Genomic DNA, 13,148 nt, shown 5'->3' on the forward strand with positions numbered 1-13,148 from the left:
TTCCTCTACAATGATTGATGTGAATGGAGAATTGTTTGAGCCCATCTTTTTGCAAAAATTTATAAGGCAAGGGTGTCCCATTGGTCCCTCCCTGTTTGTGATCGCTGTTGATTCTCTATTTTATATTCTCAAATATAAATGTTTGGCAATGCTATTAAAGGTATTTCTCTCTCTAATTCAGAGATATTGATAAATGCCCAATTTTTTGATGACACGACATTGTTCCTGAGCTTTAAAAAGAGAATTTATCTAAAGCCATTGGTAGGCTTTACTTTTTTTGCATGGCCTCAGGTGCCAAGATTGGTCCTCAGAAATCTTTTGTTCTTGGATGGCCAAACTCTCCTCCTAGATGGCTGAACAATATGGGTTGGAAATGGGCTGATCTTATAACTATTGTAAGATATCTGGGTATTCCTTTTGCCATTGAGCCCTCTATCTCCGATATGTGGGATTGGATTTATGATAGGATTAATAAGAAACACATCAAATGGCGAATACATTCCCTCTCACTTGCAAGAAGAGTTTTGGTTATTTAGAAAGTGCTCTCCTCTCATCATCTCTATTTTGCTTCCACATGGTTGTTTGCTAAGTACTAAAATAACATGCTTGAGAAGATCTTAAGGGACTTCTTATGGTCTGATGGCAAGGGCTCTAAGAATAGACATTGTGTTAAGTGGGAATGGTGCTTCTTACCTAGACATCTCAAGGGTCTTGGGTTGAGAGATATCAAAGCCCATGGGGTTGCTCTTGCATCTAAATGGATTTATAAAGCCTTATGGGGAGATGAACCTTGGAAGGTTCTTGTATGGAATAATATTGAAAAATCTGTTGTTAAGAAAGGGAAACAATGGTCAATTATACCACTGTGGGATATCACTATGGGACACTTCAAACTAAAGATCTTTGGCTCTAAGGTGTTCAGTTCCTTTTGGAATGTTTGGTCTCAAGTGAGGGAATTCATCTCTTTAAGGAATGCTATAGGTGGCCCTCCTAACTGTATTGTTGTTGACAGATCTATTTTGTGGGGACTATATTTGAATAATAAACCTCTGGCTTTAACTCAAAGTTGCTTTGGAAAAAAAAGGGATAAAATGGGCGTCTCTACTATCAGTGATTTGTTTGTCAATAATCAGCTAGGATCATGGGATGAGATCTCTTCTAAATTTAACATTCCTGTTTCTCAAAAGAAAACTTTTACCCTATTATGCAAAGTGATTAATAGAGAGAGAATTGGCAAAATCATGAAGTTTGAGGATTATCAGAATTGTTAAGTGTGATGATGTTACCATGCTTAAAGATTCTTCTACAAAACAAATATATGGAATGCTTAAGAATGACCACTTCGTTCTCACACAGGCGTCTCAATGTTGGGGGTTTGAGAGTCCCTTTTCTAAGTGGCATTTCTTTTTTGATTTTTTTGGAAAGGTCCTTGTGAGGAAAAAAATGTTCATTTTAGATGGCTTCTTTTACTTAAAAAACTTGCTGTTGTGTTTGTGCCATCTTCCATTAATGTTGAACCTTTTGTGATATGTGTAATAAAATTGAGAATTTTGAACATTTATTTTTCAAATGCATCTATGCCAAGAAAGTTTGGTCTATTTTTCTTGGTTTTCCTATTGATTGGAATAAAAAACCTAGGTTGTCTTGGAGTGAGATTCTTGCTGGTTATGTTGAGTCATTTTATTTCTATCAGAACAGATTTTGGTTTGTGCTCACTGGTGAAATTCTATGTCTTCTTTGGAAAGACATGAACAAAGAATTATTTCAACACATTAGAAGATGCCCTACTGTGTTTAATCTTCAACTCATCCATTTTTATAGAATGTCACAAGTTTCTATTTGTTTGGAGATCCCTAAAAGCAGGTTCATGAAGCTGATGATATATGATGAATCCGTGTTGATTCATAAGGATGATGTGAAAGCTGCCAAATATATTAACCAATACCAAAGTTTTCTTACACAAGAGGAGATAGATGACCTTAGCAAACTAATGGAGAAGAGTCATTTGGATTCAGATAGCAATAGAGGGGAATCCAACCATTTGTACCAGAACAAGGCCGACTAGAGTAGACTCAATAACCTAGGGGGTTCAAGTATAAATGTTGGCTCCGCAATTTGCCCAACACAAGGATGCTGGAATTAAAGATAGCATACTCATACAGTTTTTTGTGAGGGCTATAAATATCTTTTTGTAATGTAAAAAAAAATGTATTAGAATCTCTTATTAGGCTTGATAGGTAACTGGTAATCTCTCTAGTTAGGTTACTCTTGTAGTCACCTCCCTTAGTTTTGTAAGTGTTGATATCTGTGGGGGGCCTGGTTTCATTCCTGGTTCCTTCTCTCTGGGCACTCTATCTTTGTTCCTTAAACTATTTTAATATAAAAAAAATTCATGCATACACATGGATAAAACATGCATATATAGAGTATAGAACCTTAATATATAATATGTGTTAATTTGAGAGTTCACATGAGAGTCATAGTCAAACAAATTATCAAAACTCAAACAATAATAGTATTAGATGGCCAGAGGATGTGCCCAATTCTAGGATAGGTCAAATAGTCTCAAGGTTGTGCCTCTGGTTAAGCTTAAATTAATCCTCCAACAATTATTCTTGCAAACATCCTTCGATCATATCTGAAGAAGTTTGTCTTTGCTTTGGTAAAATTTAATTGTGGTATATAATGTGTTCATTTCCTTTTTGAGCCTATGTTCCAATCCCAAATCTGATGCATCATATTGTCTTGTCAAATTTGAACAAGAAGCATCAGTTGGTTAAAGTACATTTGAACCACAAGCAATCCCATTACTCCCATTAGACAAATGAACATCATGTTATAGGATATTGACTTTGGCAAGCTCGAAAGTAGATACATCTAAGTTGGCACACATAGGAGCTTAATTCCAAACTTTCATTGCCTCTTGAGGTCACTTTTTGTATGTAATAAGAGTTTCAAGTTGGAATATATGTAGATCACTTTTTTTTACATCCAATGGTTTGTACTTAATCGAGTGGATAAAGGAATATGTGCTCAACTTTTGTTCAATGAAGAAATTAAAGAGGAAATCAATACAAATTTAGAAATGCAAAATAATAGTAAGAATACAAAAAACAAAAAAATGCGTACAAATGGTAAAACTTTGTCCATGGAGGTACGCCCATGTATGTGCATCTGTCTTGTACTTGTCTTGAAGAGTTCAAATAATATGATCTCATCTTGTGATGAATCTATTAATTTCAACTCTAACCTTATCCATCACTTTTGGATCCAACAATATTCTTTAAGGAGATTTGTTAGACCTATCAACAACTTCATTGTTTGAATCTGGTGCCATTCTCCTAGGCAAAGAAAGTATTTCTATGTTAGAATGTATGGGAGAGAATGCATATGCAAGGGTGTGGTCATCTTGTTCTAGTGGCGAAGCATGGATTTTACCCATAGGAAAACCATTTCTTCAGGTTCATTCTCTTCCTTTAGTATTATGGACTTATTTTTTCATTCTTGGAGTCCATGCCACCACAGATTTTGTTCAGCCTAACAAATGTATATCAACAGAACTGACCATAGCCATTGTTAGTGAACAATTTTTCCCTTTAAAGATTTTAAATAATTCTTGACTCTATTCCCAAAATTAGGAAAAAAACTAACAAGCACTAACAAATGAGTTCCTTTGACAACAAACTCTTTGTATATATATATAGACACACACACACACAGAGAAGAGAAACATGCATAGCTGCAAAACAAAGTCATTTCACAATATGAACAATTGTTGCTTGATCATTGATCAATGCCAAATGCCAAAGGGTTTCGGGTCCCTTCGAAACTTGTTTTTACCTAAATCTAAAAACATTAAATACTCGCTAATCTTATTTTAAAAGAATAACCTGTGAAATTAGTTTTAACTTGAAAGTATAAGGCATAACACTCAGTTCATAACAATGAAAAGAATGTGCAGGTTGAAGATTAATTCAAATCTCACGATAATAATTAGCTACATGACTGGTTATTACCGTGAAATAATCTAGAATAGAAAAGAACAAATGTAGGCTACTCTGCTATTTTAGATGCAAGACTGATCCATAATACAAAAAGCGAACTTGTTCACATAGTATTCATTTCCATACGACAATGAACCATATGTTTTAGCAAACCATAGGATTTAGCAACCGAGATTCATATATAAAACCATAAGATCCCATATATCATCGCATTAAGTGTAAAAGTATCACAGATCCAAAAACCAGAGAATTAAAACGAAAGTTTTACTTATCCAGAGAGCCAAGCCACACAGGGCTTTGCGATTCAATTTTAAAAACTAACTCCACCAGGAAGTTATAAACTAACACTACTTAATCCAAGTCTTTTAAAACAACTAAATAGAAAACATATTATGGCAATTGGCCCCTAAGCCCTATTCAACTAATTTCCAACTGCAACGGTCAGATCAACTTGCTGCTTCGAGCTTTCTAGAAGTCCACCACTTGCATCCTGCCATTTCTTGTATGTGGTGACAAATTCAATCAGTTCTTTTTGTAGTAGCACCCCAATTTGCTCTAGACTCAATTTCCACATGTACTTAATCATGTGAACATGATCCATCTTCTTCTCGTGCGCTTCCAGGTGGTCCCTGCATATAAGCATCATGGAATTTGTGCGAGCGATGGTGGTAACGTCCTTGAAAATCATCTCTCAAATCTCCTTTATTATTTTCATCTTGTCGTGGAAGGACGCCAATACCTCCAAGGTTCCTTTGTTGGGCTTATATTCGGTTTCCATAATTCAAACATCGATGCACTTGATGTCATTGTCTAGAATCTCTTCGAGACATTTCATTTCTCTCAGCAGTTCATATGGTTCATCCAGCCCATGCTTGATGGTCATCTTTCTCCATTCAAGTTAGCCCTTGCAATGAACAAGAAATCAACATCCACAGTTGCGTTGGTTATGTCTGCTAAGAACTTGGCGGTACCATAGGTTTGAACCTCTGTAATTTGGATAATATATTCATCCCATTTAACTTTTTCAGCCTCTCATGCATTTAAACTCGTATTCTAATTTAGTTACCATCTTAGTTGCTTGTGCTTTAGTCTCAGGGACCTCTAAGATATAACTCACCCCACTAGCCATTACAGTATCTACCCAATTGTTAAAAACTCTGGCTATTGACCTATCCCTTTTAATTTGATCAAGGATTTTTTGATTAGCAGGGGATGAAACATCTACCACAAAATTGTTACCTGGAACAACCAATGCATCAGGAAACTTGAGGGCGTGAATGTACTCAACCATCAATTGTATGGTCCACTTCATTTCCTTTTTGTCCTTCCAATCCTTCCAGATCCTATTCTCGATCTTCTTGTTACCGGCATTAAAGATTTTTATGTTTGCTGCTCTAGTAGCCATCCCAAGGCCAACTCATTCTATTGTAAAATCCTACGGTAGAACCTCATCTTGACTCTTGTCACTAATAGGCTTGTAGATATCTGCCACCCAATGCCCTTTTTTGTCATCCACATCCAGCATAGCTTCCACTTTCGATTTCTTGCTCTTGGGAGGTTTGCCAAGGTATTTACCCACCATGTCTTGTATCGAGAGGGTCACATGCACTATGCTTCTCTTCTTACTGATTGAGAGATCAAATCAGTTTGGAGTAGAAGGATTGCCTTGGGCTTGAGGGGTTTGGGATCCTGCAGGGCTCCCAACAACCAATGCACCTGTGCTCGTAGTGTTAGCTCCATCAATTACCTGTTTGTTCTGATCCATTTGGTTCACAACTTTTGTAGGACTTTCCGCGGTGGATTCTGTTATTGGTTCCCCTTCACTTGGTTCTTTGTGCAAGATCACTCCAACCCTGCTTTGCTTTTTCCCTTTTTGCCTTCGGAAACGAATAATTCTTTGTGGTGTCTGAGTCTGAACTTGAACTGGTTCCTTTGCAGGGGGTTCAACTTCTTGTTTCAGAACTTGCTCACCTGTAAGGGAATTGGGTGCGACCTTATCAGTATTAGGGGGTGGTAAAATTGAACCAGAACTAGTTGAAGCCTTTTGTGGAGGGTGTTCTGTTTCTTTTGCCTTCAACTGTCTTTTCATTTTAAGCCATGCTTTTGTCCTATCAAGGGCGCAAATAGTCCTTGTATGAAGGTCATCCTACTCTGGCTTATCCTACTCTAAGCTAGAGATGAGAAAAGTCTCAACTTGTTCCACATACATGGGTTTTACAATCTCTTCAATCTCGACCTCTTAAATTCCAAAAACTCTCATTGGAAGCCTAAATTCTTTAAATTTGCCTTATAGTGAATCGGAACCATATTCTCTTCCTCACTTCAAGATCATCTTCACAGTCCGCCCAGTAGTCTTCTACATGGTGTTAATGGACAAATGAAGGGTTGAGTTCAAACTGAGATTTATCGAAATCTGTGCTATCAAACTAGGGTCTAGCAAAGTGAGACTGTAGATTCACAGTCTTCAATTCTTCCTTCAGACCGAAAGTATCCTGGATACTATTACAACGGTAGTGGCCTAGCTCAATAAGGAAAATATATCGGGATCCTTTCCTGATTTTACATCTCTTGTCTACAACAATTTGATGACATACTTCAATCAAGGCATATCTATATAGGCAATATCTTGGTAGCTTTAAGGGTTTTCCCTGAAATCCTCCAATGTTAGATAAGTGAATTTAGGAAACTGTATAAAATAGCTACCATAAATTGTAATCAATTGCATGGCCTCTTCTGACAATCTCTTGTTTACTTTGCCCTGTAACTCAAACACTAACCTAGCCAGAAAGGTATCTTGAACTCTCCGAAAATCATCAGGGTGCCTCCTTCTGCAATAATGGATGATAATCATAAATGGCCATATTATATACCCATATTTCATGAGGTAAACCCTCCCATTGCTTGCAACAAGCCAAAACATAAAATAGATATGATGACATGTAAAACCCTGAAGTTCTTGACACTTGAAAAAGCTCTTCGTGCAGCCTATCTGCGATGATTTCAGCCCAGTCAATGTATTTATCCTTGTCGAGCACAACTTGAATGAAGAAATACATCCAGTTCTCCCATAAGAAGCCATGCTGATTTCCGTTCACCCTATTCAAGAAAATGATAAAAGTAGAGATGACGAAACTTTGAACTTTGAACCTTTGAACCAACCGGTTCAAGGTTCAAGTTCAAGGTTTGGGTTGATCACAGAGGTAAAACTCAATAAAGCTTCTCGACATGAGAAAAGGAGAACAGCACACTTCTTGAACCTTTGAACTGATGATTCAAGTCCAAGGTTTAGAGTTCATTTTCAAGACTCTTTCAAAGACCATAAAAATTAAGGGGACCAAGTTGAAAACATAGGCAACAGTCACGATGGGTTTGGTGTAATTAAAGACATAGCCAATCATCATCTAGGCTTACCCTCTTTGAATTTGATTGCCCTCACATACTCCATTAGTTGCAAATGACCATTTTGATCAATGCACCTCTAGAAGTCATCTCAAAATGATTGTGTAAAATGTGAAATGAGTCTCAACAACCTAGTATATTGTTAAAGATATGTTGTTAACAAATTAAAACTAAATAAATATATATGCCATATAAATTAAATTTAAAATAAATATTGATATTTTATAAAATATACCTTCAAGAATTTTTAAATTTGGAGAAGATTTGAAGATGCGTTGTGATATACAATGGTTTGTTGTGAACATTGAATGTCCTCACCCTTGGTGTATTTTTTTCACTCTTTCTGAGTGCCAATCTTTTGCATCACCAAATTAAGGGAGTTGATGATACATGGTGTCCAAAAATGTGTTTGTGGCTTTTCTCAACTGAAACACATGCTACCTTGCAGTTTTTTGAATTGATTGTTATAACTTGGACAATGTTTTTAGCACACACCATTTCTATAGTCTTGCTGAGGATTTTGAAAATGTAGTCTGCGTCTTTCACTTACTCCTCCAGTCATCCGTCTTCAAAAATATTGCCCTTTTAGAGGACACTACAATGACATTTATTAAAGGCTGTTTTTTGCAGTCTTTCATTCATAAAAAAGATCAAACATTCTTGTTTCAACACATGGATCCTTAATTGGTTTTAATGAATTCTCTAAATTTTTTCTTTTTCTGATGATGTGGTGTGTACCTTCTTATAACCAAGACTTGTGTAAGTAGAGAGTGTTTGATTGATTGGCATCACCATTTCCCGCTACTTTCCTGATTACACTAGGTTGAAATAAAGACCATTAGCATAAATGCAACTCACTCTGTTTATTTGCATTGCCCCTCATCACAATGTGTTTATTTGCATTTGCCTTGCCCTCGTATTTTAAAGCCCTATTTAATGGGTCTTTTTTGTGGAAGAAATAGAGAATTCTTTGTGTCGGGTAGATGATGTCAATAAAGGATGTGGGGCAGCCAGTATTGAAGGAGATCCTTTAGGTTGTTTCCTTGATCTTTTACTTGTTAAAGGATGAGATTTTAATTTTGCTCTTTCATTCATACAATCAACTTCTTCTTGTCCTCTAATATGTGCCATAATTTGTTTCTTTGACAACCCTTTCTTGTTTGCTCAATGGAACACTCTAATTCCTAGCCATGTCATAAGACAAAGGTGTGCCATCACTTGATCCTTTCACAACCCTTTCTTGGTTGCTCCTTGGCAAGCTCTAATTCCTAGCCAGGTCTCAAGACAAAGGTGTGCTTTCACTTGACTATAGAGGCTCTTAGACTTGATTCCATAGTGACTACAATGCTAAAGACAAACCCCACCTCCTAGAAGTTGTTAGTCAGTCACTGTAACCTATCTGTAGAGGTGGTGTTTAATTATATTTGAAGTATCTACTTATGTTCGAGGCTATTGAGCTTGAACTATTAGCCATTTTGAACAGATTGTTGTTATAAGTTTTTTTTCAAAAAATTGAAATTTAATGCTTAGATATAATTTGGAAAAAATAAAATATTAAATTTTTAAATTTTTTTTGGAAAACCTTGGAAGAAATCCTACAAAAGTAGAAAGAACCTTACAAAATACCTACATTCAAGGTTAAATCTACTTTGTGTAAGCTGCTACTTCTGTAGCAAATGTGTTTGGTATCTTTCCAATCTTTCGTATTTTAGGAAAACCAGCTAGCTTCACAAATGCAAAAATGGCAAAGTGGAACTCTTTTGTTTCTTTTCATAATTTGTGCTTGTGATATGAAATATATTAGTTTGTTTTATTTATTAGGGTTCTCATGCCCATTTACGTACTGTAGGCTTTTAAAATTTATTTTTAAAAATTATTTAAAAACCTTTTTGTTGAAAAACGTGGAATAGGCTTTGGGTGTGTTTGGGTGTGCCCAAGAATGAAATATAGGATGGATAGGGTACCTTACTTGTCCATTATCTCCTTGCTTTACTACTGCTTCCACACTGCCCCATATCAGGTCAGATTCTTGTTGTTTCTAGTAACATAGTAATAAGATTTCCAAATATCAAATGTCATGAAATTGGCCTCATTAAGGTGACGATTCATGTGGGGAAAGGTGACATGAAACAAAGTATAATGATGGAGCCATATGCAAAGAGCTACAGATTTGTATGGACTCTGCCATTTCTTCACACTCTTATTCCAATTTCTTCTATCATTGCTTTGTCCTAATCTGTATATTGTCCTCTTTCCTGGGGGTTACAGCCATTGCTTTTACCTCTGGGACAAAGGATCAATACCGAAGTGTATATTCCAAGTCTGGTAACTAATGAAATCCTCAGGGAAATGTTTGTGGTAGCTAATGTAAGAAAATCCTGAGGGAAGATGTTCAGATGAGTTTTAGAGAAGTCCAGTTTCTGCAGAAAGAACTTTACAAGTGCTTGGGTATTTTCCTCAACAATAAGGAGAAATGTTTGGGGCAGATCTATTCATGGGATAATGGTCACCATTGTAGCAGAGATGAGGGAGGTAGGGTTGAACTGGGGGAAGCCACAAGAACTTGTGATGATTTGAAAGCTGTACTTGGTAGCTTATTATGTGAAAGGTAGCAGTTTTCCAAGTAAAAATAACTACGTACCCAATTTAGGTTACTCGATGAAGCGTTCATCTACCACATAGTAAGCAATGCTTTGAGGCTTCATCTTCTTCTGCATATTATATTGCCAGATCTCCCCTCATTCCTTTTCTAGTGACAGTATAAGAGGAATAAACCTGTAGTGTTGAACATCAAACATCATTAGTAAAGAAAGTGAGGGCACCTATCGAAGACTGGGATGGCAGTGAGGAGGGAGATGATGGTGTCTGCAGTGAAGAGTTTTGAGTCACCTATGTTCGTGCAAGAGATGGAGAATTTGAAACAGGAGAATGCATTACTAATGGCATCAGCTGGGTGTTGGGGCCTTGCTGGCCCCAAGAATGTTTTGGATAGGTTTTTTACTGACACTTTTTAGATATATTTTTTCAATTAAATCTCATGCATTTGGCAATTTTTGAAGATTAACATGCTATGACTTTTTTTTCATCACAATGGCAATCGAGATGGAAAAATGACGTACTTTTAATTGATTTATTAGCTACCTTGAAAAGATAACAATGGTAAACACACAAAATCAACGTTTTGTGAAACCATGAAAAATGTAAAATAGGTTCCAACCATCTTTTATACATCAATGCCAAATTACCTTAAATTTGAGCTGGCTGTATAATGTACGTTTTTGAAATTCTTTTGTTGTCACTAATATTGATTTAAGACAGCTATGCTGTACTGTATCCTTCCTGGTCTTCTAAGTGCTAGTTGAAGCAAACTTGACAATGTGTTGCTGTTCTTATAATAACCTCATTTTAAAATTGAAATGAATGAAGTAGTGAAAAATATCCTTCTGGGGTCTGATTTGCCACATTGTAGATTCTGCATGGAAAAATAATTTATATGCAAATGGCTATTTATTTATTGGGAGAGATGGTGTTGTGTAAACAATTTTTTTTGTGATGTTGGAACATAAGCATTATCAAAATACTAAATTCCTGTAATTTTGAATCATTTTAAACTTTTAAGTTGTTGAAATTATTTACACATTCAAATGGTCATGCTATTTTGCACTATAATACAGTATGCTCGTTCGCTCTTACATGGGTGATGGGACAACGTTATTTGGAGACTTCAAAGATAATGCCCGGGGGTGTTGTCGCTATTATCAGGTATAATTCTTTTTTAAATATGTCTACAATGAAGCTGCTTGTTATAACCTACTGCTAATTGATATTTAGAAATTAATTGAGCTTCTAAATTATTGGGACTATCGAAAATAAAATGAAATTCAGGAAATCTACAGTTTTTTATTCTTTAGATTTTTTATCCAGGAATTTTGTTTGTGGCATATGCATTCTACATATAAATCAAGCCTTATCAATCATTGATTGGTAGAAACATGGATCATTGAATTTATTGCACCTAATTTCACTTTCATGAAAATTTGTTTTAGTACATAGTAGGCCTACTGCATCTCAATCCAATCATTAATAAACATCTGTACCTAATACCTTGTTATCTTTACCTGTAATTACTAGCTTGCCAAATTGAATTTTGAATCTATTTTTAGTGCTTCTGGTTAATTTCACTGAGAGGCATATTGCCCTTGCATAAATAGCTGAAGTACATCCATCAATAAAAATTCCATGCCCTTTATGATGCCTGATTTTTATGTAAGAACAATCATTTTTTTTATCGGTAATTTGCAGCCAAGGCTGTGGTAAGAAAATAGTCTAGTCATCTATATTCTAAATTAAATTTTTAATTTTTAAATTGTAAATATTTTATCAATCTTAAAAATTGTGTTATATTAAAATAGTATAAGAATGGATAGCTTTCTAAAAACAAAATTGATTTTTTAAAGATATTAAATAATAAATTGTCATTCAATGGTTAAAGATATTCTTGTGATTTAAATTCTACCTCGTATTGATTTGTTTTAAACTAAATTTCTAATTTTTAAATTGTAAATATTTTATCAATATCAATAAACTAGGTTGTATTATTTTATCAATATTAAAAAGTACTCCTCACGTCATTTTCCTTTTCTATTCTCATCTCTCAACATGTCTAGGTTCATTGAATTCAAAGATGTGTTACCAAAGTCAACATCTCCGCCTAACTTTTATAATATATTATATAATAAATATGGCAGAAAAGGAATGGTGTGTTGTTGATTTATGTTGATGCAAGATAATGATAATATGATCTCAAGATTGCAAGTATATAAGGGTTCTCCAAAATCACTAGTGTTGTTAGCATTGATTGAGTGATTAGAAGATTGCAATTAGAGTGATTAGGCTGAAATGAGGAAGAAAGATAGGAAGAAAGATATTACTTTTATAGAAATCCTCAAAATAATCAAAGGTGGAGTTGAAAGATTAAAAGATGAATGACCAAGATAAGAAGATATGTAAGAGTTAATCAAATTGTGAGGTTGCATAATTGTATTACAATTACATAATAAATGTTATTATTGAAAATATATTAAATTGAAGAATTTCTTTTTCTTTGCAGTGCCATTATGACATTCTTCTATCTATATAAGATCATTAGAGGAGGGAACCATATAGCACCAAGGAAGGATTGACAATAAACATGTAAAAGAGGATGCATCTACAATGAAATGGTTGTAAAATTAGACTATTAGAGTTTATTGTTATTAAACTTGGATGTTCGGTTGGGCTCTCTAGAGAATCTTTATTGTTGATGTTATAGTAGGAAAACTACTTTTTCCAATACAATGGATTGTATGATGGTATAAATTTGCAATGCAATTTATTATTATCATAATAACAAAGATACATGGTTGATTGGTTAATAATTTCCTTTTGTTTCTTTGTAAATAACACTTGCAAGAGTTGAAAGTAACATTGTTTTAGAATGTTAAAACTATGCTTTCATAATTTGCGAACACAGTCAATTTTAAAATCTTTTGTAGCATTATAAAATTGTTTGCCTGTTACTTCATAACCTCGATTGTACTAGGACATCACTTTTGCATGACCAACCCTTCATGCAAATTGAGTGCTACTTTCAAATAGGAAGTATTAATTCTGAATAACCTTCATATGGATAATGTGAATTATTGGCATACATATTTTAAAGTATTTTAAAAAATGTTGTTATGAGAAACCTTAAAAATATTGAAT

The 13,148-nt window shown here is 34.9% G+C and overlaps 1 protein-coding gene across 1 annotated transcript in view; it reads left to right on the forward strand.

The window, feature by feature from the left end:
- Nucleotides 1–12,820, forward strand: part of LOC149574991 (protein FATTY ACID EXPORT 5-like) — a 39,182-nt gene extending 26,362 nt beyond the window's left edge. Inside the window, exons 2-3 of the mRNA XM_089814843.1 lie at nt 11,078–11,165; nt 12,514–12,820. Of these exons, the coding sequence (XP_089670969.1) occupies nt 11,078–11,165; nt 12,514–12,586 (161 nt within the window). The 3' untranslated portion in view covers nt 12,587–12,820. The remainder of the gene's footprint in view (nt 1–11,077; nt 11,166–12,513) is intronic.
- The last annotated feature ends 328 nt before the right edge of the window (nt 12,821–13,148 follow it).

Source organism: Cupressus sempervirens, chromosome 2 (genome assembly GCF_028749045.1).
Source record: "Cupressus sempervirens isolate cs-2001-9-10 chromosome 2, ASM2874904v1, whole genome shotgun sequence".
NCBI classification, from domain to species: Eukaryota; Viridiplantae; Streptophyta; class Pinopsida; order Cupressales; family Cupressaceae; genus Cupressus; species Cupressus sempervirens.